Source organism: Mauremys mutica, chromosome 3 (genome assembly GCF_020497125.1).
Source record: "Mauremys mutica isolate MM-2020 ecotype Southern chromosome 3, ASM2049712v1, whole genome shotgun sequence".
In the NCBI taxonomy this organism is placed as follows: Eukaryota; Metazoa; Chordata; order Testudines; family Geoemydidae; genus Mauremys; species Mauremys mutica.
The window spans coordinates 105,865,492-105,890,030 of record NC_059074.1 but is presented as its reverse complement, the minus strand read 5'-3'; the positions used below and the strand labels follow the sequence as shown (position 1 = coordinate 105,890,030).

The window sequence follows — 24,539 nt, the reverse complement described above, 5'->3', positions numbered from 1 at the left end:
CAGCTAATTAAAATTGTTTTAGGCCCATACTCCTGTGCATATGTTAACACTCTCATTTCCCCCATATTCCTCCCCACTGTATGCTTTCTCCTGGGCTCCATCAGGGGAGTTGAGACATCCACAGAAAGATGAGACATACTACCCAGAAACTTGGGGGTATGTTGGCAATAGAGCAGCTTACAGTCTGTGTGAAGCAGTGTGGCTTTCAAAGTGGGAGCAGTGTGTGGTAAAAGGAGCAGGGCAAGCAGCATTGGCATTGTAGAAGATAGTTTGGCCATTATGATCCTAGCTTTCCTGGAGCTCTGGACAGATAGGTGTAAAGCAGTTCCCTAAAGTATCTCCCCCTCATTAAGAAATGAAGAATCTCACATTTTCTCCTGCATGTTGCTCCTGTGGATAGGTATAACCTTCTTAATGGACGTAACCTGACATTTTTCTTGGTTTGGCTGATATAGCATTTGTGTCCACCAGCCTAACTATGGTGTCTGGTTTCTTTATTTCCTCTTTAATGGCAGCTGCAGTTTCTGATCTAAGACCTGTCAAGTTGTCAGTTACTTTAAAATCATAAACCCAAGTGTTTTGTGCCTTCAAGTCCTAGTGAAAGGAACTTAATGTCTAGTAAAATTATATTTACTGGCTTTCAAAGTATGTCTATCTCTTTTAAAATATTCAAATTAAATATTGTATGGTCATGAAATGTACAAGTTGAGTTTCTTGATCATATGTGTACAACTCTTAACAAATGTGGAAACTGCCACAGATAAAGGACAATATATGGATTACTGTTGTATGCTCTATGTCCCAAATAATAAAGGATTCTCCTTTGGGAAACTATTTCTGCAGATCCCTACAACAAATTTGCATTAGATGACATTGCAACATTAGGATCTTGCACACCAATTGTGGTTCCAAACAGTGGTTATAAATGGGGCTATTCTTTTCCCAGCACAGCTTTCGAACATCCATTCCAAGTTTCTTCCCTCTTTGTGGTGTTCTTGATAGTTTCTAGTAACTGTGTCACTATATTACCCTACCTAAAAGTGGTTTTTCTGTTATATAGTTGGTGGCCTGATTGGTAGATGCAGAGGTGCTTCGCCTTTAGAAGGTACACCTCCTACATTGTGGTAAAATACTGGCAGCCAATTAACATGTTTAGTATCCCTGCTATTTGTAGAGGAATGTCTTTAAAGGGCATTCAGCCTTGTGCAGTATTCACTCAGCTTGAGGAGGGAGTAGATCCAAATAATAAAAGGTTGTTCTTTTGGAGAAGGCCTCAAGGGCTCGTTCTTAAGAATCCCAGAGGCTGATACCTATATATTTTTCTACAAATCTGATCCCTAAAATTCCCCTGTAGTGGATCAGTGTGAAGAGCTCTCATTAGAATATAAACAGTCCTCTGTTCCATTGGTGAACATCCTTATTGAACAAAGCAGGGAGATGATCTGAGGAAGGAGAAAGTGGCTTCTTAAAGGAGAAACAATCCTAGCACTTAGAGCTGTTTTCAGTGACTTGCTGGGATTCCATATTTGATTTGCATCTATTTTGGTGTTGGATCACTGGATAATGAGATCAACGCACGAATATCCAAAGCAAGCCAGGCACTTGGCTGTCTGCGTGTCAAAGTTTTAAACCACCACAACATCCGGATGTCAACAAAACTGCTTGTGTACAGAGCTGTTGTTCTCTCATCTCTTTTGTACGGGTGTGAAACATGGACACTATATAGGTGTCACATCAAGCAGCTTGAAGCATTCCACATGCGCTGCCTCTGCAACATCATGAAGATCCGCTGGCAAGACAAAGTGCCCAATCTCGAGGTCCTCAAGAGAGCCCAGATGACAAGCATCGAAATGATGATCATGAAGTCACAGCTACGTTGGACCGGTCATGTCAACCGCATGGATGCCAACAGAATCCCCCGCCAGCTTCTGTATGGTGAGCTCTCCCAGGGCATCCGGCATATAGGTCGTCCACGGAAACTTTACAAGGACACCATCAAAGCCAATCTGCAGTACAACAGTATCAAACCTAGGGACCTTGAGGACGCCGCCAGCGACAGAACACAGTGGCATGCAACAGTTAGAAATACCTGCATCGCCTTCAAGGAAGACCGCTGCCGGCGTCTACAAGTGGCACGCGAACAACGTCACAGAGCATCAGCAGCGCACAATCCACTGATCGTGAACTTCCCATGCACCATCTGCAGCAAAATGTGCACCTCTAGAATTGGCTTGTACAGTCATCAGAGGGCACACCATGAGACCAACAATAGATGATCTGCACAGATTTGTCGTCATCGGATCGATGGACTACCAAGATTTTGGTGTAATCTCTCTAAGATCAGTCTAGTAAATGTTGCCCTCAAATGGCTTGGTTTTGAGGGTTCCTGGAGCTTGGTAGTGAAGTTGCTGTCTGATCTGGTACACCATTGGAAGTTGTATGTGGTCTTGGGGAGGGCTTTAGGTTTGTAAAGTGATATTGGGCATTCTCTTGATTTAGAGAAACAGTCTGGGGTTGGGTGTCCTATTCAAAAGTACTAGCCTTATTTCTGTAAAAATCTAGTTGTCCCTTTGAACCTGTTAGTATTGGGATAAGTGAGCTGCTCTGTAAATCTGTATTCCAGGTGTGGCTTTTCAAGTTTGAATATCAGGCTGTGATCTGAAGGGCAGATGCATAGTTCTTTGAGACTTCTCTCCTTGGTTCAGATTTCACCCACTAAGATCTGAGTAGCCGTCTGGGCATTGTCTGGCTGGTTGGAGACTGTTTTTCCTCATGATCCTTTTATCAATTTAATTTCTGTGGGGCAAGTGACTTATGTGGCCCCAGTATCTTCTTGCTCAGACTTCTTTTCATGTCTTGTCCAAGATGCAGGACATGTTGAGTCACTTAATTTGTCTCCAACGTCCAGAAAGACAGTACAGACTCCCAATCTGCTGGAAGCTACCCTGCCTGAGTTGATATTTTAGAGGAGGAAGGGGAGGGATAGGTGACTGGGGAGCTTCATGAAACTTCGGAGCATTCTGTAGATAACTCTGGTGTTTTTGCTTCATAATCAGATCATAGCAGGGCCTTTCAGGAAATGAAGGAACACCTACTTGGATTTTGGAGACTAACAATGGCTTTGCTAATTAATGGACCTGGTCAAAACTACTTGGTATTTCAATAAAAACTAATTGCAAAAAAAAAACAAACAAACAAAAAAAATCTTTTCTAATAGCTTTAATGAAAGATTGTCAAGTCTACTCTGAAGGTCTGGCCATAGGCACTGACTTTCTAATGTGCGGGGGTTGCTCTGCCCCAGGCCCTGCCCCCACTCTACACCTTTCCCCAAGGCCTTGCTTTCCCCTGCATCACCTCTTCCTGCCCCATTCAGTCACCTCCCCCAAGCGCGCCCTTGCCTCGCTCCTCCCTTCTCCTCCCCAGCGCCTCCTGCATGCCGTGGAAAAGCTGATCTGCAGGAGGCGCTGGGCCGCCAGTGGAACACCTACGGGCCTGGCAATACCCTACCTCTGTTGTGACTGCCTAGAGGTGGATTGATCAGATTTACCAATCCCGGATAAAGGGGCGGGGTCAGCTGGCCGGTGTGGGGCTGGGGTTGGGGTCGGTCTCTGCTGCAGGAGAACCAGTTCGAGACCCGCGTGCAGGGGGTTAATGGTTAGGGTGGGTTAACGGTAGGACTAATACTTACCAGTTTACCATTTCATATTTTACATCCCTAGTTCATTCTCATTTGGTTGGTAATAACAATGGAAGCACGTTGATTTGCAGCCAGCCCTGGGTGCTAAATTGAATAATGCTTGTTAGCTGTTTGGATTTATTGATACACATTTATTTAAGCAATTATGTAGCTTAGTCAAGTATCAGAGGGGTAGCCATGTTAGTCTGGATCTGTAAAAGCAGCAGAGAGTCCTGTGGCACCTTGTAGACTAACAGACGTATTGGAGCATGAGCTTTTGTGGGTGAATACCTATTTCGTTGGATGCATGACGAAGTGGGTATTCACCTATGAAAGCTCATGCTCCAATACGTCTGTTAGTCTACAAGGTTCCACAGGACTCTTTGCTGCTTATGTAGCTTAGTGTACTTTTATTTAGATTTTTACTTTTTAAATATTTTAATATGGTGAATGCCATGCTTTATTTACTAGATGATTTTATTTGATTTGTGTCAAACTGTATGCAGATGGACATTTGGAATTTAATTAAAAGTATGAAAGCATTTTAAAATTGTTTATTAGTAGGGCTGTCAATTGCAGTTAACTCAAGCAATTAACACACAACAAATTAGATTAAAAAGGCGCGATTAATCGCAGTTTTAATTGCACTGTTAAACAATAATAGTGTACCAATTTAAATTGGTATTCTAAATATTTTTGGATGTTTTCCACATTTTCAAATATATTGATTTCAGTTACAACACAAAATACAAAGTGTACAGTGCTCACTTTATATTATTTGTGATTACAAATATTTGCGCTGTAAAAAATAGTATTTTCCAATTCACCTCAGTACAAATACTGTAGTGCAGTCTCTTTATCGTGAAAGTGCAACTTACAAATGTAGAAATTTTTTTACATAACTGCACTCAAATCCAAAACAATGTAAAATATTAGCGCCTACAAGTCCACTCAGTTCTACTTTTTGTTCAGCTAAGATAAATAAATTTGTTTACATTTACAGGAGATAATGCTGCCCACTTATTTACAATGTCACCTGAAAGTGAGAACAGGCGTTCGCACGACACTGTTGTAGTAGGCATTGCAAGGTATTTTACATACTGGATATGCTAAACATTTGTATGCCCCTTCATGCTTTGACCAGCATTCCAGAGGACATGATTCCATGCTGATGAAGCTAATTTAAAAAAAAAAAAGTGTTAATTAAATTTGTGACTGAACTCCTTGGGGGAGAATTGTATGTCTCCTGCTCTGTGCTTTTACCCAGATTCTACCATGTATTTCGTGTTATGGCAGTCTCAGATGAAGACCAAGCATATGTTGTTAGCTTTAAGAACTCTTTCACTGCAGATATGACGAAACGCAAGGGAGGTACCAATATGAGATTTCTAAAAATTGCTACAGCACTCGATCCAAGGTTTAAGAAACTGAAGTGCCATCCAAAATCTGAGAGGGACAATGCATGAAAAACGTGCTGTCAAAGACTTAAAAGAGCCACACTCTGATGTGGAAACTACAGAATATGAACCACCAAAAAAGAAAATCCACCTTCTGTGGATGGCATCTGACTCAGATAATGCAAATGAAGGTGCACTGCTTTGGATCGTTATCAAGCAGAACCCAGCTGTTCTTTCAGTTGACATTGTAAATAAGAAGCAGGCAGCAAACATTATCACCAGTAAATGTAAACAAACTTGTTTGTCATAGCACAGTGGCTCTCAACCTTTCCAGACTTCTGTACCCCTTTCAGGAGTCTGATTTGTCTAATGTACCCCCAAGTTTCACCTCACTTAAAAAATACTTGCTTACAAAATCAGACATAAAAATACAAAGGTGTTACAGCACACTATTACTAACAAAAAATTCTCACTTTCTCTCTTTTCCATATAATTATAAAATAAATCAATTGGAATATAAATATTATACTTGCGTTTCAGTATATAGTACATAGAGCAGTATAAACAAGTCATTGTTGACCCTGCCAGCAGGTAGGGGATCTTGGGGGACAACTACTGCACTGGTGGGGTGCAAAATAAGCTTTATTAAGAAAAATGCAAAAACAGGGAAAATTCAATAGTGAGGGGTATGGGGTTTAAGGTAGACAATTGGGGAGGGGTTTCTTTTAGTAAATAGTACAGGGGGTTTCAATAGTGGGATACAATACAGTTGGTAACCAATTAACACTGAAATATAAATGTAACAGGTAGCTAACAATTTTTATGTAAAGGGTGTGTCACAGCAGCATATAACCAACTAACAGTTAAGGGTAAAATGTGTTAAATAACCAGAGAAAAAGGGTAACCAATGGGGTTTTATGCTAGATTTTAGCAATACAATTGAGGTTTGGCAGCAGTAGGAGCGGGGTGAACCCGTGGGGAAAGGGATTAAAAGAGAGAGAGAGAGATGGGGAAGAGAAGCACGTGGTGAAGCGGAGACCAAAGGCAGAGGCACTGCGGAGGGAGATTTAAACTCAGGGAGACACAGAAAACAGACAGGCTGCAAGTTGAAGCAGCAAAGAGAGAGACTGCAACAAGTCAGGCTGTAAGTTTAAGCAGCAAATGACTGGGGAAGCCGGGGGGTGGGGCACGGGGAGAACGGGGGAAACACAATTATACAGAACACAGCAAGGTCTTTATCTATGATCTAACTTAACCAAGACTACACAAATTAGCAAGTAACAAAACACAATACAACAATTCTCTAAGCCTAACTTACAGAGTACAATGCAAACAATTTTCTAAACCTAACTTAACCACAGCTATGCAAAATGAAATTACAATTTATCTAGACTAAAGGCTAAACCTAACCTAATGGGTGCACCTTATACTAGGGGTAGTTCCAGAGGGCAGAGTGGTGTGTGCCCAGGATACAGCTCCAAGGGGGTGGTTTAAGGTGGTGGCTGCAGCAGTGGGACGACTGCAAGTAGGCTGCCCAGGATAGAGTCCAGGGAGGCACAGCTTAGCAGCGGCACAGGTTTATTTCTAGCAGCAAAGGCGCTGCGGAGCTAGAAGCAGAGCAGTTACAGAACACAGACCACGGAGTTAACTTGGGTCTGCCTGCTGGGGAAAGAAAGCCAGAAGTTAGAACAAGGGGAGTGTGCAAGAGTTTTTTCTTACCAATCCCCAAAGCAGCAACAGGAACAGCAGTTTTAGCATCAGAGGACGCAGAGAGGACTCGATTCGCTTACAATAATCAGGAGATCTCCAGGCAAAATTTGTTGCTCGTGGGAGGGGAGTTTAAAAACGGGGGTACGCTCAAAAACAAACGAGAGTGGGGAGAGGGCCCCCCAAAGACCCCTAGCTGATCAGACCAGGTGGCAATGCAGGAACCTCTCCGGGGGTCTGATCAGAAAATGTCTGGTTTTAAAGGCAAACTCAGGCAGTTTCCCGCCAGTAACTTTGATTGGTTCCCCTTGTTACAGGGGAGGAGAGAATGCTGCAGGTGAGCACAGAACATGCCTGGGCAAGTTTTTGAGCCACAGGTATGTCTCATACACTCAGCTATTTGGCCACTTTAGGTCTTGCATTCCTGGGCAGAGCACCCTACACCGAGCCGGGTCTGAACAAAGAAGCTAGACAAAGGAGCAAGAAGCCTCCCTCCCTGAGCAGAGCAATGACTCCAGTCAGTCTGCACAAGCCATCCCCATGAGCAGGGCCAGGCTGTGACTTTGGTCAGTTCAATGGCCGGGGGGGGCGGCCACTTAGCACAAACAGAGAGGAGGAGGGGGAAAAGGAATCCAGCAGGGGACAGCTGTAACAGACAATTGTATGAAATCTTAGTTTGTGCTGTCTTTGCTAGTGCTTTTTATGTAGTCTGTTGTAAAAGTAGGCAAATATCTAGATGTACCCCCTGGAAGACGTCTGCATTCCCTCAGGGATAGGCGTACCCCAGGTTGAGAACAGTTTTAGCAATTGGCTGAACAAAAAGTAGGTCTGAGTGGACTTGTAGGCCCTAAAGTTTTAAGTATTTTGTTTTTTGAGTAGCTATACATGTAGATTTTTTGTTTTAAATAAGTTGCACTTTCAGGATAGAGATTTCACTACAATACTTGCATGAAGTGAATTGAAAAATATCTTTTTTACAGTACAAATATTTGTAATCAAAACTAATATAAAGTGAGCACTGTGCACCTTGTGTTGTGTGGTAATTGAAATAAACATATTTGAAAATGTAGGGAAAAAAATTGAAAAATATTTATAATTTTAAATTGGTATTCTGTTATTTCAGTGCGCTTAAAACTGCGATTAATTGCAATTATTTATGTAATTGTTTGAGAGCCCTATTTATTAGTTAAATAAAATTACCTTAAACATTCTGGATGCATAAGTAAAACCGTTTTATCAAAACAAATTTGCCTTCAGAACTGATTTATTAAACAAAGAAAATCTTAGTTAGTGAATTGACTGTTTGTTTCTGGTTACCTTGGGCTAGATTTTCAAAAGCATTTGGGTGCTTAGTAGGATTTTCAAAAGTTCCAAAGCAGGTTAGGTGCCTAACTCCAGTTGAAATCTATGGGAGTAGGAACCTAAGCAGGATAGGTGCTTTTGAAAATCATAATTAAGCACCTATTTGCATCTTTAAGACCCTAAATACCTTTGACAATCTGGCCTCATTCCTTCAGGTTTTTAGAATTAGATCTCATCCTTTCCCAGGAAAACAAGTTTTCTCGCTTTTTTAACTCCTTGTTGGCTTCTCAGCTTTGAATGAAGTAATCCACATGTAGAAAATACTCTGCACTTCCAGCTAAACCAAAACCAAAAGTTTTTCTACAGAAGAAACTAAAAGTACATATTTTTGGAAAAGTATACAGACTGAAAATAATAAGATACTGCAGTGCAGTACATGAGCTTGACATATTTATAAAGCTTGAGGAGACCTGAGAAGTTACATTCCCCCCAAAATTCTGTGAGATTAAAAAGGCAGCACCATTTAATTAACTGATACAGCATATTTTTATTTTATTTTAATAATGTATAAGTTTAGGTCTTAATGTAGGTTCTTGTTTGAGTAGTGTCCCTATGGATGCTCCACTTCAGGTGTGCATGTGCCCCATGCACCCCACCTTTGATTGGAGATTTTTATTATCAGTGTCTGTTTGGCCCACGCATGTGCTGCTGATAATCGTGCCCAGCAGTAAGGCTATGTTCCTTCTCAATGCTTCCTTATTTACTTTCTCCTTCTTTTCTCTGTTCTGAACTCAATTCTGAAGCTTCCTCCTCCTTAGGGAGGTACTGCATGAGAGTCACCTGAGAAGAGATTATTCACCCTGTGCAGTAACTGTTTTTTTGAGATGTTCCCCTATGGGTGCTCCACTACCTGCCCTCCTTCCTCTCTGCTTCCAGGCTTCCTTCTGAGGCTCAGCGTTGGAAAAGGAACTGAAGGCAGTTTGCCCATGTAGCCTCATATAGCCTTAGTGTGGGGTATGAGGATATCAGCAGTACATGCGCAGGACAAATGGATACTACTAATGAAAATCTTCGATCACAGGTGCATGGGGCGCATGTGCACCTGAAGTGGAGAACCCAGATGAGGACACATCTTGAACCACAGTTGCTGCTTTTTGTCATAATTTCAAGTTTAATTAACAGGTTTATTTTTAAAAAGAAAAATTGACTTAATATAAATTTAAAAAAAATCAAATTTAAATTGATCTGATTTTTTTAAATTCATCTGTTTTTATCCATCCTACCTAGACCTTAGATGATGAGGGAGGTTCCATAGTTTAGATCTCAAGATGTCCACAAGTTCTTCTCTGGGAAGGACCAACCCTTATAAGAATTCTGTCATTTGTGGGATTTTGGAGGAGTGGGGAAGGAAGCCCAAAAGGGAGGTAGTCCTTGCCCCAATTATCCAACTAGGAAAAGAGCCTACTGTACATACCCATCTGTTACCCATCAGGCCAAGAAGCCCACACAAGGTGGATAAGGCCCTAGTGACTAGAGAAATTGTTCTCAACTGTTTTTCACCTGTAACTGAATCATTTTTTTGCTGAAAATTTTCATAATTTGAGGTTATGCTGAAGATGGTCCTTCAGAGATTTACCACCACAGGCCTCCTTCTGAACTTAACTTAAAAAAAAAATACAAAAAACAACAAAATTTCATTGTATAGAAGGAAGCTCGCTTTCCAGTATCTGAACTGGAGTTTTCTAAGTACACTATCTCTGTAAATTCCCATTGACTATCCTTTCTTCCATGTTTCTTTGGAAGGTTTTTTTGTTTTTTTTGTTTTTGTTTTTTAAACTCATAGTGAAGATAAAACTGAGATATTAAATAGCAGGCCACTCTTGCAACCACGAACATAACTGCAGAATACACTGGGCCTATCTGTAACCCAGTGGGCATGGAAGCCAAAGGAAAAGGGAATAGAAGACCGTTTGTAAGAAGCAGCTTAGAAATTAATGAATCATGGCCCTAAAGGTTTTGTTTTAGAATCTGTTGTGAAATTATCACATGTAGATTGAAACCTGTGTTGAGGAATGGGAAGTGTCTGGGATTCTTACACCATCAATTGTATAACTGTAGAGTATTAAACTCTCATAGCATACTGGTTTATGAATTTTTGGCAAAATGAAAAAGGTAGTGTCTGAGACTAGGATAGTCTAATAATTCACCCACATACAATAGAGCTCAGTCTAGTCTAGACATTCAGTCTTGAAGCTGGGCTACCAAACATCAGGTTAACAGTAGTTGATAAACTATTTCTTAAATGCTTGTCCTGTTTGAATTTCTGCGTAAAATTTTCTTGGATGTTTTTCTTTATGAAGCTGACCCCATCTGCTTTAGTATACCATTAAGTACATTCTTAGAGTTCTTGGAAAGGTAGTTTATATATCTAATCTACGTTAATCTTGCTGCCTTAATGGTGAACTGCAGAGTAAAAGAAAACTTGTGACTTTTATTGCCCATTTAATATATAAAGTGCCTCAAAGTGTGCAGATGTCTTATACTGAAATCAGGTACTGATGTTTTTTGAGCTTTTTGCTCTCTGGGAGACCTGATTCACCTTTCTTTGATGTCATTATAATGTTGATTATGTTTATAGATCAAAAAGGAATAGTGAATAGCACACTTTTGTTTGCCAGCTCACCTTTAAACTGGCTACATGGGAGGTTGGACCTCGTCTGTAGCTGTATGGGCTAGTTAATTAAAAATGGTGTTTCCATATTAACAAAAATCTTCATTTCTTGAAGAATGATTTAAAGGGGCATTTCCAGTTTTTTCTATGCTGTTTTTCAAGATATCAGGGAGTAAATAACTTCTGTAGCATACTGTTTCCTGCAACAGGTTATGTGCTGTTTTAAACTACTGTAGTCATAAGTACAGGTGACACTATTTGTATACAAGGCTCCTTTGGATTCATTAACAAAGGCCTTCTAGATTGGTTAGAGTCTGAGATTTGTTTAATGGAAAGACAGAGCTGTAGAGAGCATGCTTTTCAATTTTCTGCATGCTACTTTTTGGTGAAAGGGAGCAACTTGACAATATCTGTTTAGAAGACCTGACTTCACATGGGGTTACACATGTGATCCTCTATTCCTGTCCTTGTTCACAGCTCAGTTCCCACTGAACACACTTGTGTTCTGGGCAGGATAAAACTTTCCTTCACAAGCATTCTGATGCCATAGCCACTATATGGGTGTGATCAATAGTGAGCTGTGTTCTAGATGGAGCCACACTTTTTCTTTTTGTTTAAAAACATTCAGATGTAATTATTTCAATAAGTTAAATATCAGCCTACTAATTTAAAACAATGTTTCCCTCTAACTTGCTTTTGAATGGGGATAACTGCTTGATCCATTGATAATCCATTTGGTATGGGCTAGGTGGAATAGTGGGTTATGCAGTTAGTAACCTTTCATCTTTTGAGACCTGGGTTCAAATGCAGCTTCTGTCACAAGTGAAAGAGCTTTATGATCGCCTAGTCTTTTATATTCATGTATTTGCAAAACCCATGTAATTTGGCCTCATTGTTGTCCCTCGAGAATGCTGTGGGTCCAGATCATGATGGATTTGCACTTCTGGGTGGCAGGAAAATATATCCGGTGTCAATTATACTGTGCCTCACTCCTGCTGTTCTGTCACTGTTATAAATATTAAAATCTTCCCTGTTCTAAAAAAGGAACATCTTAAATCTGCTGAACAGTTGTTTTTAGAAATAATGGTTTTTAGATAGGTTTTTATGATTTTAGTGATATAGTACAAGAATTTTTAAAAGTTCCTTTGTTTTATTAGGAGTCCACATCTCCAGTTGTTTCACCACAGCAATCCCCACCAACTTCTCCACATACATGGAGGAAGCACAACCGCCATCCCAGCGGAGGGAATAATGACCGACCTCTTGCTGGACCTGGGCCTTTTTGGGCTCCATTTAGTGAAGCACAGCCAGGTATAAATGTCTTATGTTCTCCTTCAAGTGTTGCCTGACATTGTGGGATTTTTAAAAAAAAGCTTAAAGTTTAGGTCAGCTTAGATTTACATTTTCAGCATGGACAGAATAAGTAGCAGAAAAAGGACAGGAATATGAAGTATCTATCTACACAATTAACAATCGCAGCTCAATTGCAGTTCACTCTGTTAAACTGGTGCCTGCCAAAACTGCATAATCTGCAGCACGGCTGTGGCATGTTCATCGCATAAGTCTGATGTGGAAAATGCCAAAAAATGTGGCAGGAGGGAGAGGATGGAACCGTTGCATGTGTCCCTAGTGGAATTGTTTATAGCAGTATAAAACTGACATGTTCTACTCCTGGGGGAATTCTGTACCAAAAAATTAAATTTTGCAAATAATATTTTAAAATTCTGCATATTTTATTTGTCAAAATAAAACAATATAATAATCCCAGTTTCAATTACTTTGTTAATTTATTTCAAAATACCTGTCAGCAAGAATGTCTGTAAACAATACAGACCAAAAAAATAAAAACAGATTCAAGGTTTTGTGGGGGTTTTTTTGACAAATAGATTCCTTACTAGGTAGAACTTTGAGTAATTCATTTAAACTACAATACAGAAATTTATTTCCTGCACCCCGCAAAAGCAGTGCAAAGGCTTGGGGGGAGACGGGTAACAGAGGAGATGACTGAGAGGGAAGGAGCCTGGAAGTGAAACTGTAGGGTTGTTGGGTGTGGGTGGGACAAGTATGAAACAGGAATTTGGGGGAGGAGTATTATTAGGGAGTTGGGGAACCTCCCCAGTGCGGACCTTGGCTGACCCCTAGCCTCTCCCATTCAGTCAGGTACATCTGCCTCCAATCCCCATGTGGTCTTGCACCCCCCAATACCCATGTGGCCCTGCAGCTCCCCTCCTATTCAGCCCCTGCCTCAATGCTGTCACTAGCTCCTGAGCCCAGGCCTCAGTCTGTCACCCCCATTGGCCTTCTGAACCCCAGTCTGTGACACCCCCACCCAGCAGTCCTGTGTGCCCTGTTCTGACTGTCCCGTGCCTCCTCACCTGTCCCCATTGTGAGGAACACAGCCTCCTGTCCTCCCTCTGTCTGCTGGTTGCCTTCTTTTCTGGCACCACAGCAGCCCCTGGTGGGCAAAAGGTGTAATTGCAGCACCTTTCCAGCAGAACTATATTCTGCAGAGGGGAAAAAAAACATCTGGGGACATGAATTCTGCATGTGTCCAGTGGCGGAGAATTCCCCCAGGAGTAATGTTCCTGAAACTAGCAGTAATCGTCCCTAACACTGTGTAAAAATGCAGCTTGAGGGGAAAGCAATAACACTACTATACTATATGTTTTGAACTATGCTTTTCTTTCTTAGAGTAGGTTAGTGAACTTGTCAGATTTTTTTTTTCAAAACTGATACACTTCTCATACTTTTACTTTCTCTAGAACTTCTGTGTATATTTAAGATCCACATTCTTAGGGTCTTGTGGTTTGAGTTATGTTATGGTGGACTAATAGTTTGATACTCTGTGTGCTGGTACATCCAGTAGGCCTGTGTTAATTGTTTGTTTTTGAATAGTAAAGAAATATCTTGTCTGATCCCAGTGTTTCTACAAGTTCCATTTTTTTCTCCTCCCCCTACTGTTCCTAGGTTTTCTACTTCTAAGTAAATCCTAATTCAGGTTACATTTCTGCTTTTAGTATTATTTCTTGTTAGAATATATTATATTTTAAATTAGCATTTGGATTTTTTTTATTTAATTTAAATACTTATGATTAGTATTTATAATTGGCCCACTATTTTTCAGTGCATCTTTTATTGTAGTCACAACCATACTTTGAGGACTAGGGAACTTCTTATGTGAGAATTGGTTGAAGGTATTTTCTTGAGCTGTCAAGTCCTAAGAAAAGACTAAAATTTTGTTTTTATATTCAGGGACATATAGAAAGCCTAGATCAGTGGTCCCCAACCTTTTTGTCTGGCGGGCGCCAGATGAAGGACTATGGCGGCAGTCGAGCATCCGCCTCTTGATGACGCCGCTTGTCAGCGGCAAGCGGCGTCATCCAGAGGCGTCGCCGGCGGCATTTCGGCAGATGCTCAACCGCTGGCCAGGACGCAGGTGCATTTAGATGCCCCCACGGGCGCCAGGGCACCCGCGGGCACCACGTTGGGGACCCTGGCTTAGATCATATGCAGAGGGTTGTGCCAGTGATGTTGTCCCAACAAGCATCATGCCGTAGTAATTAGGCATGCTTATACATTATCTGACATAAAGATAATACAGTTTCTTCATTGTGCACATGCCGTAGATTTATTGAGTATCACAGAATAGGTTTAATCAAACTGTTTTAAAAGCCCTAGTTTAATTTGCAATTTTTAATGGATAAATTGTCTTCCCTCTTTACCCCTGCATATAGTAGCATACTTAAGAACTTAGATTCTTACAGGCTCAAATGCAGATGAGCTATTTCTGGTGGTTGTCTTGCGGTATTCAAAGCCAGTGGACTCCAGGCATTTGTCAGTAACTTGCTCTTTATCAATTTTTCATAACTACAGTAGTTTGCTGCAGAATTCCACATTAATCAGTCAGTTCTGGCAAAAATATTTGGGTGATGCCTATTCAGTGAATTAACTTACTGACTCTAAAAAGCTGTCAGAATTAGACCAAAAACTCAATCCTCTTAAATTCTTTTGTCACTTCCTCCAGATATTTCCTACACTGAAACACTATTTATCATATTCAAAATTGTTCATTGCAGCGAGATTATCTGTATTGCAAATGCTATCTCCTATCTCTAGTTTCTAGCTAGAATAGGTTTTAATATTCTGTTGTAGCTCAGGGCAAACCATGTCCATCCTGATTCAGAGTGGAAAGACTTTTCTTGACCCAGCTTGTGCCTTGGCATGAATCATAGCTGTGCTTTACACACACAAGGGGGGTGTGTGAGAGAGAAGTGGTGATCGTACTCTTATTTAAGTGAGGGTCTAATAGTACAGTCTAGAATGATGGTGTTGGCCATGCTCTGCAAAATTCCAAATCCAGCTCTGCCAGTAAACCTTAGTCCTAACCTTGGAGATTCCCTTCCTGTTCCAGTCTTGAGTCTCTCTTGAATAATCAGCTAACGATGTCAAATTGAGTCACTTTTCTGTTATGTTCCAAAACGTCCAAGAGGGTTTAAAACTGAGACCACAATATTTTCATTTGTAATCCAGACAGGTGGTCCAGGTCTCTGTAGCTATGAGTCCAGTGTATCAAACTCTAGGATTTAAAGAGGATTATCTTGATATTTAGGACTAATTATTAGTGTTACCTTTTTGCAAGGAACAAGTCATTGCCTGTGTCCCCATACTACCTTCTCCTCAGGATCTACATTGAACCCCTCAATGTTTAAGAATATTGAACTTAATTCAGCCAAGAAAAAATCATCATCTCTTCTAGTTACCCATCTGGCCTCCTGTTACTATAGTATCTGAGCACAATACAGTCTTTAGTACATTCATCATTACAATACCCCTCTGAGGCATGGAAAGGCTATTACCTCCGTTTTTCAGATGGGGAGCTGAGAACCAGAGACTGTCTTCCCCAAGATCATTCAGGAAGTAAAGTAGGGCAGGGACTTGAACCCTGGTCTCCATATCCTAGGCCAGTGCCTTAATCCCAGAACTATCTTTTCTGCTGGTATTAATCTTCCATTTGTCTCTTCCAGTTTCTAAAGGAATGCCTTAGCCAAGCTTCATGCTCCTTTGATCATTTAATTATTCTGTGTGTTGACGGCCAAGTCAGAGCGTAGACCCAACTAGCATCTGGGTGGTGATGTATGGAAATGATTCTTACCAAACCTTTTATAAAGTACAGAATATTGCTAGAGTTTGGAGAGCTGAAAGGCTTTTAGCCAAAATATGGTAGATTAACTCTTTCTTGGTGCTAGTAAGCTTGCACTAGTTGGATGCCAGTAACCAAAGTGTATGAATTCTTTGTTTTAAATATATTGTCACCTGCGAGTGCATTGAAAAACAAACTCTTTAATTCATGGGTGTGTTGTCACCCATCAGGGAATAAAAACTATACTGATCTCAGATTTGATATTGTCTATATGCTTTTTAGGACCAGTGCCAAAATTGGATTACTAGATCAAGGGGCCAGTGATAATTTTAAGGTCCAATATTCCTTTTACTGTCAGGGTTTGAATTGCATGCCTCATACTATTTGGAAACTGTGGTTCACACCTTTCTGAAGACAGAACTGTTACTATTGCCTAGGCAGAGTGAGAGATTGGATCTTACAGTCATATTCTGATTATCATCTTGCTGTCTGGTACTTCAGTTAGGACACCATTTTAGTGTGATCTTGTAGTTTGCTAGAAGCTAAAGTTTTTGTATAGTCTTAGAGGATCTTGGATTTGTCTTTTTGTTTAAGATATAAAAAGATCTGAAAGGTGTGTGCAAGCTTTTCTTTTTTTTAACCTTAAATTCAGGAATGTAAAGTCTTGTCGTGGCTTGATTTTGCTGGAATAGTTCTTGGAGGCCCATGTGGATTCCCACCCCAATTAAGTGGTAGAGTTTATTCTAACAAAAGTCTGTTCTCCTAAGTGTTTCTCAGGAATTTGAATTAATAGATTCTAACAAAATGGTTTTAAATAATCAGAATAAAAATTGCTTCCCCTCTCAAACTAAGCTTCAGTTATTGATCTGTCACAAACATATTACTACTCCAGTTCTCCAGAGTTTCCCAGGAAAAAACCAAAATGATGCTTGAATTTCTTACGAAAAGGAAACAGGTTCTCTACTCCTGCCACTAAATAAATAAATAAAAATATGCCTTTATACCTAATCAAGAGAAAAAAAGCACAAACTTTTTTTTCCTTTTGCATGGCAGTTTAAACTCCAGATTCAGCAGCTAGAAAGCTGGCTGCTAAAAGCTTTTCAGAAATCAAGTGATGGTTGAAGTTGTGTGGCAGAATAAGATATTAATCAAGTGACACCATTTTAAGGTCTGTTACTTCATAATATAATAGGGCTAGAAATGGAACCTTTAACAAAACAGTTTCCTTGGGAGCTTCATCAATGTGGCATATGGGGTAATAGGGTAAAGCCCATTCCACAGAAACTACTGCTCGGTGGATTTGATTTAAATCAGATTGATTTAAATCACTAGTCCAGAAGACTGTGTTTAATCATGTATTTCTCCATAAAAGTGCATTCTTTCTGGTTGTTATAACCTGAATACATATTCTTCACAACTCAGAGGTAGATGTAGGTTTCATTTTTAGAAGGTACACACTACACATTTTTAAAGTGATTTATTTTGGAAACTTTTCAGATTAGTTTTACAGCTATATCAGAAAATGAATAATGGAAACTACAGAAAATGATGGTGATCTTGAGGGTGGATAGTCTTCAGAATCCTGTATGTTGAGGATGAATTCTCCTAAACAAAATAAGTCAATGCAGTTATTTAATTATTACCATATTGCTCATTTAGTATTAGTCATTGCATTCACTGACAATCAGTACTACTTTAAAGGTGAAATTGTAAAAGGAAGAGCTGCCTATTTCCGCTATTTTTTTATCACAACTGCATCTAAAATGATAATACCATAAAGTAACAAAATATATTTTGCTCAAACATGAGAATTCAAGAATCTTCCAGAAGGAAGAAAGGCATTCCTTAAGAAAAGTATGAAATAAAAATGTTTACTATCCTGAAGATCCTGCATGTTCAGACATGTTCCTTTCATCATCTTCAATGCAGCTTCCTCCTGAGAAGGCACACTTTTCGTGATGTTGTTTCATTGATAGAATCATAGAATATCAGGATTGGAAGGGACCTCAGGAGGTCATCTAGTCCAACCCCCCGCAGGACCAATCCCCAACTAAATTATCCCAGCCAGGGCTTTGTCAAGCCTGACCTTAAAAACCTCTAAGGAAGGAGATTCCACCACCTCCCTAGGTAACCCATTCCAGTGCTTCACCACCCTCCTATGAAAAAGTTTTTCCTAATATCCAACCTAAACCTCCCCCACTGCAACTTGAGACCATTACTCCTTGTTCTGTCATCTGCCACCACTGAGAACAGTCTAGATCCATACTCTTTGGAACCCCCTTTCAGGTAGTTTAAAGCAGCTATCAAATCCCCCCTCATTCTTCTCTTCTGCAGGCTAAACAATCCCAGTTCCCTCAGCCTCTCCTCATAAGTCATGTGCTCCAGCCCCCTAATCATTTTTGTTGCCCTCCGCTGGACTCTTTCCAGTTTTTCCACATCCTCCTTGTAGTGTGGGGCCCAAAACTGGACACACTACTCCAGATGAGGCCTCACCAATGTCGAATAGAGGGGAGTGATCACCTCCCTCGATCTGTTGACAATGCCCCTACTTATACAGCCCAAAGTGTCGTTAGCCTTCTTTGCAACAAGGGCACACTGTTGACTCTCATCCAGCTTCTCGTCCACTGTAACCCCTAGATCCTTTTCTGCAGAACTGCTGCCTAGCGATTTGGTCCCTAGTCTGTAACAGTGAATGGGATTCTTCTGTCCTAAGTGCAGGACTCTGCACTTGTCCTTGTTGAACCTCATCAGGTTTCTTTTGGCCCAATCCTCTAATTTGTCTGTATCCTATCCCTCCCCTCCAGCATATCTACCACTCCTCCCAGTTTAGTGTCATCTGCAAACTTGCTGAGAGTGCAGTCCACGCCATTAATGATCTGGAGGATGAAGATATTGAACAAAATCGGCCCCATGACCAACCGTTGGGGCACTCCCGCTTGAAACCAGATGCCAACCAGACATGGAGCCATTGATCACTACCCGTTGAGCCCAACGATCTAGCCAACTTTCTATCCATCTTATAGTCCATTCATCCAGCCCATACCTCTTTAACTTGCTGGCAAGAATACTGTGGGAGACCATATCAAAAGCTTTGCTAAAGTCAAGGAATAACATATCCACTGCTTTCCCCTCATCCACAGACCCAGTTATCTCCTCATAGAAGGCAGTTAGGTTAGTCAGGCATGACTTGCCCTTGGTGAATCCATGCTGGCTGTTCCTGATCACTTTCCTCTCCTCTAAGTGCTTCAGAATTGATTCCTTGAGGACCTGCTCCTTAATTTTTCCAGGGACTGAGGTGAGACTGACTTGCCTGTAGTTCCCTGGATCCTCCTCCTTCCCTTTTTTAAAGATGGGCACTACATTAGCCTTTTTGCAGTCATCCGGGACCTCCCCTGATCGCCACGAGTTTTCAAAGATAATGGCCAATGGTTCTGCAGTCACATCCGCCAACTCCTTTAGCACCCTTGGATGCAGGGCATCCAGCCCCATGGACTTGTCCAGTGTTTCTAAATAGTCCTAAACCACTTCTTTCTTCACAGAGTGCTGGTCACCTCCTCCCCATACTGTGCTGCCCAGTGCAGCAGTCTGGGAGCTGACCTTGTTTGTGAAGACAGAGGCCAAAAAAACATTGAGTACATTAGCTTTTTCCACATCCTCTGTCACTAGGTTGCCTCCCCCATTCAGTAAGGGGCCCACACTTTCCTTGACTTTCTTCTTGTTGCTAACATACCTGAAGAAACCCTTTTTGTTACTCTTAACATCTCTTGCTAGCTGCAACTCCAAGTGTGATTTGGCCTTCCTGATTTCAGTCCTGCATGCCTGAGCAATATTTTTATACTCTTCCCATGTCATTGGTCCAGTCTTCCACTTCTTGTAAGCTTCTTTTTTGTGTTTAAGATCAGCAAGAATTTCAATGTTAAGCCAAACTAGTCGCCTGCCATATTTACTGTTCTTTCTACCCATTGGGATGGTTTGTTCCTGCAACCTCAATAAGGATTTTTTAAATACAGCCAACTCTCCTGGACTCCTTTCCTGCTCATGTTATTCTCCCAGGGGATCCTGCACATCAGTTCCCTGAGTCAAAATTTGCTTTTCTGAAGTCCAGGGTCTCTATTCTGCTGCTCTCCTTTCTTCCTTGTGTCAGGATCCTGAAATCAACCATCTCATGGTCACTGCCTCCCAGGTCCAATCCACTTTTGCTTCCCCTACTAATTCTTCCCGGTTTGTGAGCAGCAGGTCAAGAAGAGCTCTGCCCCTAGTTGGTTCCTCCAGCACTTGCACCATGAAGTTGTCCCCTGCACTTTCCAAAAACTTCCTGGATTGTCTGTGCACCGCTGTATTGTTCTCCCAGCAGATATCAGAGTGATTAAAGTCTCCCATGAGAACCAGGGCCTGCGATCTAGTAACTTCTTCTAGTTGCCAGAAGAAAGCCTTGTCCACCTCATCCTCCTGGTCTGGTGGTCCTATAGCAGACTCCCACCACGACATCACCCTTGTTGCTCACACTTCTAAACTTAATCCAGAGACTCTCAGGTTTTTCTGCAGTTTCATTCAGGCAACCAGGCCTTGCATTTCTTTGTCACACTGTTTACATTTTACGTCTTACCCACAGGTAGAGGAACTTCATTAAATTATTCCCAAACTGGGTCTCTTCTACGGCCTGCTGCCATTATAGGTTTTCCCTTCTAGTGAGAGAATGCTGTGGTAGATCTCAAATCAATGAAGGCTACACTCAGAAAGACCTCAAGACTTCTGGAATATGCTGCTCAAACAGTTTCACTTTTGTTTCTACTGCCTGTCCCTCCCTTCTCAAATTTATCTCCAAACTTCTCCTTGTCCATATCTATTCCGCCCCAACAATCTTCTATTCATTGAACTTTTTGAAACTTAGCACTTTTAGAGAGAGTTAGGAGATTGACTCTGTGTACACAAATTTGCTGAGGGACAATAGGGCTGAGGTCTGTTATTTCTCACCTCTATATAATTATTTATTTTATTTATTTAAAAACATTTTTGCTCTTAACAAGCATGTTATCTCTTGAGACACAAATCCACAGATTGAGAACTGCAAAACTAAGCATCTCTGGTGGTATCTTCTAGACTGAGCACAGAGTGCCATTGGGTAGATAGAAAGATTAGCCTCAATAATTTATACATAAGCCCCTGAAACCCCATAAGATTGGGTCCCTAATCCATGAACTATTGGAACTCATTTACAAAACTTTTATTAAACATTACATGAATATATTGTCTCCTCCTATAGAATTAGAATTTATAATCCCTATTCCATAATGAGATATCTTTGAGATACATTATATCTTAATTAAAACTATCTTTAGATAGGTTTTTGCCCCTCAAAAAGCATTTAAATAAAAAAAAAAACACCTGCTACTGCTGTTTCAGTGACCTGTTTAAAGACAGATTCCCATAGGAGAAATATATAGCACAGCCACATGGAGTTCAGTTCACACTTTTACTAAGCACTGTGCATTAGACTTAATCTCAGAGTTAGATGTGAGACTTGAGACCTCGGCCTTCCATCCATTCCAAGAGGTGTTGCTCTTTACTCTCCCACAAGTGTGCATGCACAGAGGACCTTGAAGGACTGTGGGTCAGTGAAGAGAAAGTACTTTACTGATAACTTCCTTCAAGAGTCTTCTCAGTAGTTCAGGAGAAGGATTTGAGGTGGTTAGGAGCTGCATTCAAATGTCACTAGGGCCACTTGTCAAGCCCAAATGGACATGGCTTTGGTAGAATTTCTGTGAATTCAACACTGAGCACCAACTCACGTGTGTAGGCACAGAGGGGATTTTCAAAAAGTTAAAAGTAAATAACCTTTATTCACTTGGTCACAGCCCGCCCATCCATATACCAACAATAGTAAATGATAAAGCAACCAGAAGAACAAAACAAAATTGTTGGAAAGGCTACTGTAGCTAAAAAGAAAACAATTCGGCTGATACCTTAAGATTACTTAAAAGATATAGTAATTAATTTGGTGCTACCAGGTTTTCCCCAGGGAATTCTAGTGCCACAATTCAAATTGATTGAATATGTAACTGTTTACTGTTTCAGGTGAAACCAGAGTTTTGGAAGTATATGGCAAGTATTTACTATGACTAGGCTTGGAAGGATAGATTTCCGTTAAAATCTGATAAATGTGAGTAATTGTCCATTTTTCTCTTCACCTAAAAACCTGTGAAGAATTCAGTCTTAATTGAAATTAAGGAATAAAAGTTAAAGCATATGATGAAGGGTAAAACTTTCGTGACTTAGGAGCCTGAGTCCCATTTTCAGAAATCACTTAGGAGCCTAGTCCACTTGAAAGTCAGTGGGACTTTGTCTGTTAGACACTTCCACAGGTAAAATTTTCAGATCACTTGTACACTTTTTTTGCTGTTAACTTCATCTGGCAGTCAATAAAATGTAAGACTTAATTTCTGAATTTATCCTCTTTGGTAGTCACTAAGCTTTGAATAACCAGATGTGTGTGTTTGTATAAAATCATGTTTTAAATATTTAATTCTTCATTAGTTATCAGCACCAAAAATATCATCTGCATTATGTATCATGAAGCCAGCCTCTGGCTGACTGTAATATGTATCACTTTGATCCATCTGTTCGCATAAAAAACTCATCCATAATAAGTTGCTAAACTTACACAGAAATAAAAGAATACAAGTCAGTATCTGTGAGGGTTTGTATTTCCTGTTTAGTGTAAAAAAAAAAAAAAAAAAGACAGGATAAAAATAGAATACTGGCACTTATGAATAAATCAACTACCTGTTCAAATTTATAAAATAAAAATAGAATCCTTCCAAGCCTACCCATGCAAAAGCAATGATTGCGGTTAGTTCTTTGATGCTATAGTCCTGCACAGATGGTATAGAAATGCTGAACCATTATTCTGAAGTGAATAGAAATACTACAAGTGATAGTCTGATAATCACCACAGAATCCAGTTTTGTTGTGTGAAATTGAAGCTTGTAAAAACTCATTATGAAGGAAACGGTCTTCTCATTACAACTGGCTGACAATGCACAGCAAAAGCAAAGCAAGCAGGCAAGAGTTAGTAAACAACACAGGAGCAGTAGAAGTAGGAAGACATTAACTTAAGATATCCAGGAACCGTAACTCATATAAGCCTTCCATTGACTTTAGCAAGTTTTGTTTCAGGTCTGCTGGATCCAAGAGGGAAGCCAGTAGTTGAGGGAGAGGTGGCAGGTTCTCTCAGACCTCCATACCCAGTAAGATTAACTTGGAAAGTTCAACTACCCCTCATCCATCATAGTCAAAGTAGGCATCCCTGGCAGACCAACTAAATTAAACTTTGGTAAACTTATGTAAAAACTGTCTGTACTATAGTATTTGCAATACATGTTTTTTAATTTGTTTTGCATTTGCAGGTAATATACATCTTTAAATCTGCTCCTGTAATTCTGCTTCTATTTAGGCAGGTGAATCCTGCCCTGTAGCTGAACTTCATGTTCAGGATGGGGACTAAGCTCTGCCTCTGTTCAGAACTTTGTCCAACTGCAGACCTGACAAAACCTACAGGAATGGGAGCAATTTCAGATCCCACCTATTCCCCCAGTCTTGCTGTAACCAGTGCTCAAAGCATCTCAGAGGTGAGATGAAGAGCTGAACCAAGATTTGGCTCACTATCTGTGGGGCCTACCACAGGCACAGAAACATGAAGAGAAATTCTTCTGAGATGCATTAGCTGAGCTGCTCCTACTTAATTTTTTGGTTAATTAGGCTAGCTGCTAAGGAAGAGTGTGGAGGCAGAGAGCAACTTGAGAAATCCCCATCTCCTTTACTCTCAGCACTGTTGGATAAATGCTGCTTTACCTCACTGGCATACAAGGAATGGGTCTGATGAAGTAGTGTGTACACCAGAGAACTAAAACAATAGTTCCAGCTAGTAATCCCAAACGCAGCTAAATGTTTAGGGTGTGGATTGTAGCACCCTTTGCCTACTAATATAGTTAAAACTATTAATGACAATGATAGCTAGAAGAAACTAAGAAATCTAGTATCTTCCCCTGTTAGACTTTCCCCATTTTCAAGTGGGAGAAAGCTCTCCAGAAACAAATCTAAGTAATGTCCTGTATTTTTTCTTATATAGTATGTAAAGTATAGTAGACCCCAACAATTTACTGTGCACACTAGCAGATAGAGTAACAGATGAAAGTTTTCTGAACAGTTTGTTTTTCTGAGTAGTTTTCTCTCTTTTTTCTGAAAAAAGTGACTTAATATTCTCTAATCAAGTCCCCAGCCTAAAGGGTAATTTCATCACACTTAATCTTAATACATATAAATGTAGCGTAATTCTGGAATTACGTATAAATAGTCCCAGTAACAGGTTTTTTCTTAACATTTTAGTTGTCTCGTTACCTTGAATTTTTTTTGGAGGTTTTGACCATTCACTATTGATGACGTGTTCTCTATCCATAATCTCCATGAACCTGGATCTGTTGATAATTCTTAACTTCCATGAAAGAACTACTTGTATATACAAAATTCTCTCATGGTAATTCATTTATGGACACCCATCCTAGGAACAGCTTAATTGTTCTTGCGGCATAAAATTGGATCCAAGTTGAAGAACTGACGTACTATAATGTGGGGAATGTTTTCTCCTTT

The 24,539-nt window shown here is 40.4% G+C and overlaps 1 protein-coding gene across 12 annotated transcripts in view; it reads left to right on the top strand.

Moving 5' to 3' along the window:
• The window catches only part of REPS1 (RALBP1 associated Eps domain containing 1), a 121,315-nt gene that overhangs the window by 40,693 nt on the left and 56,083 nt on the right, over window positions 1-24,539 (top strand). For 8 of the 12 annotated variants that reach the window (XM_045011745.1, XM_045011739.1, XM_045011741.1 and 5 more), the window contains 2 exons: window positions 11,911-12,064; window positions 23,070-23,189. In XM_045011745.1, the coding sequence (XP_044867680.1) occupies window positions 11,911-12,064; window positions 23,070-23,189 (274 nt within the window). The remainder of the gene's footprint in view (window positions 1-11,910; window positions 12,065-23,069; window positions 23,190-24,539) is intronic. The other 4 variants (XM_045011746.1, XM_045011747.1, XM_045011743.1 and 1 more) reach the window with 1 other exon arrangement.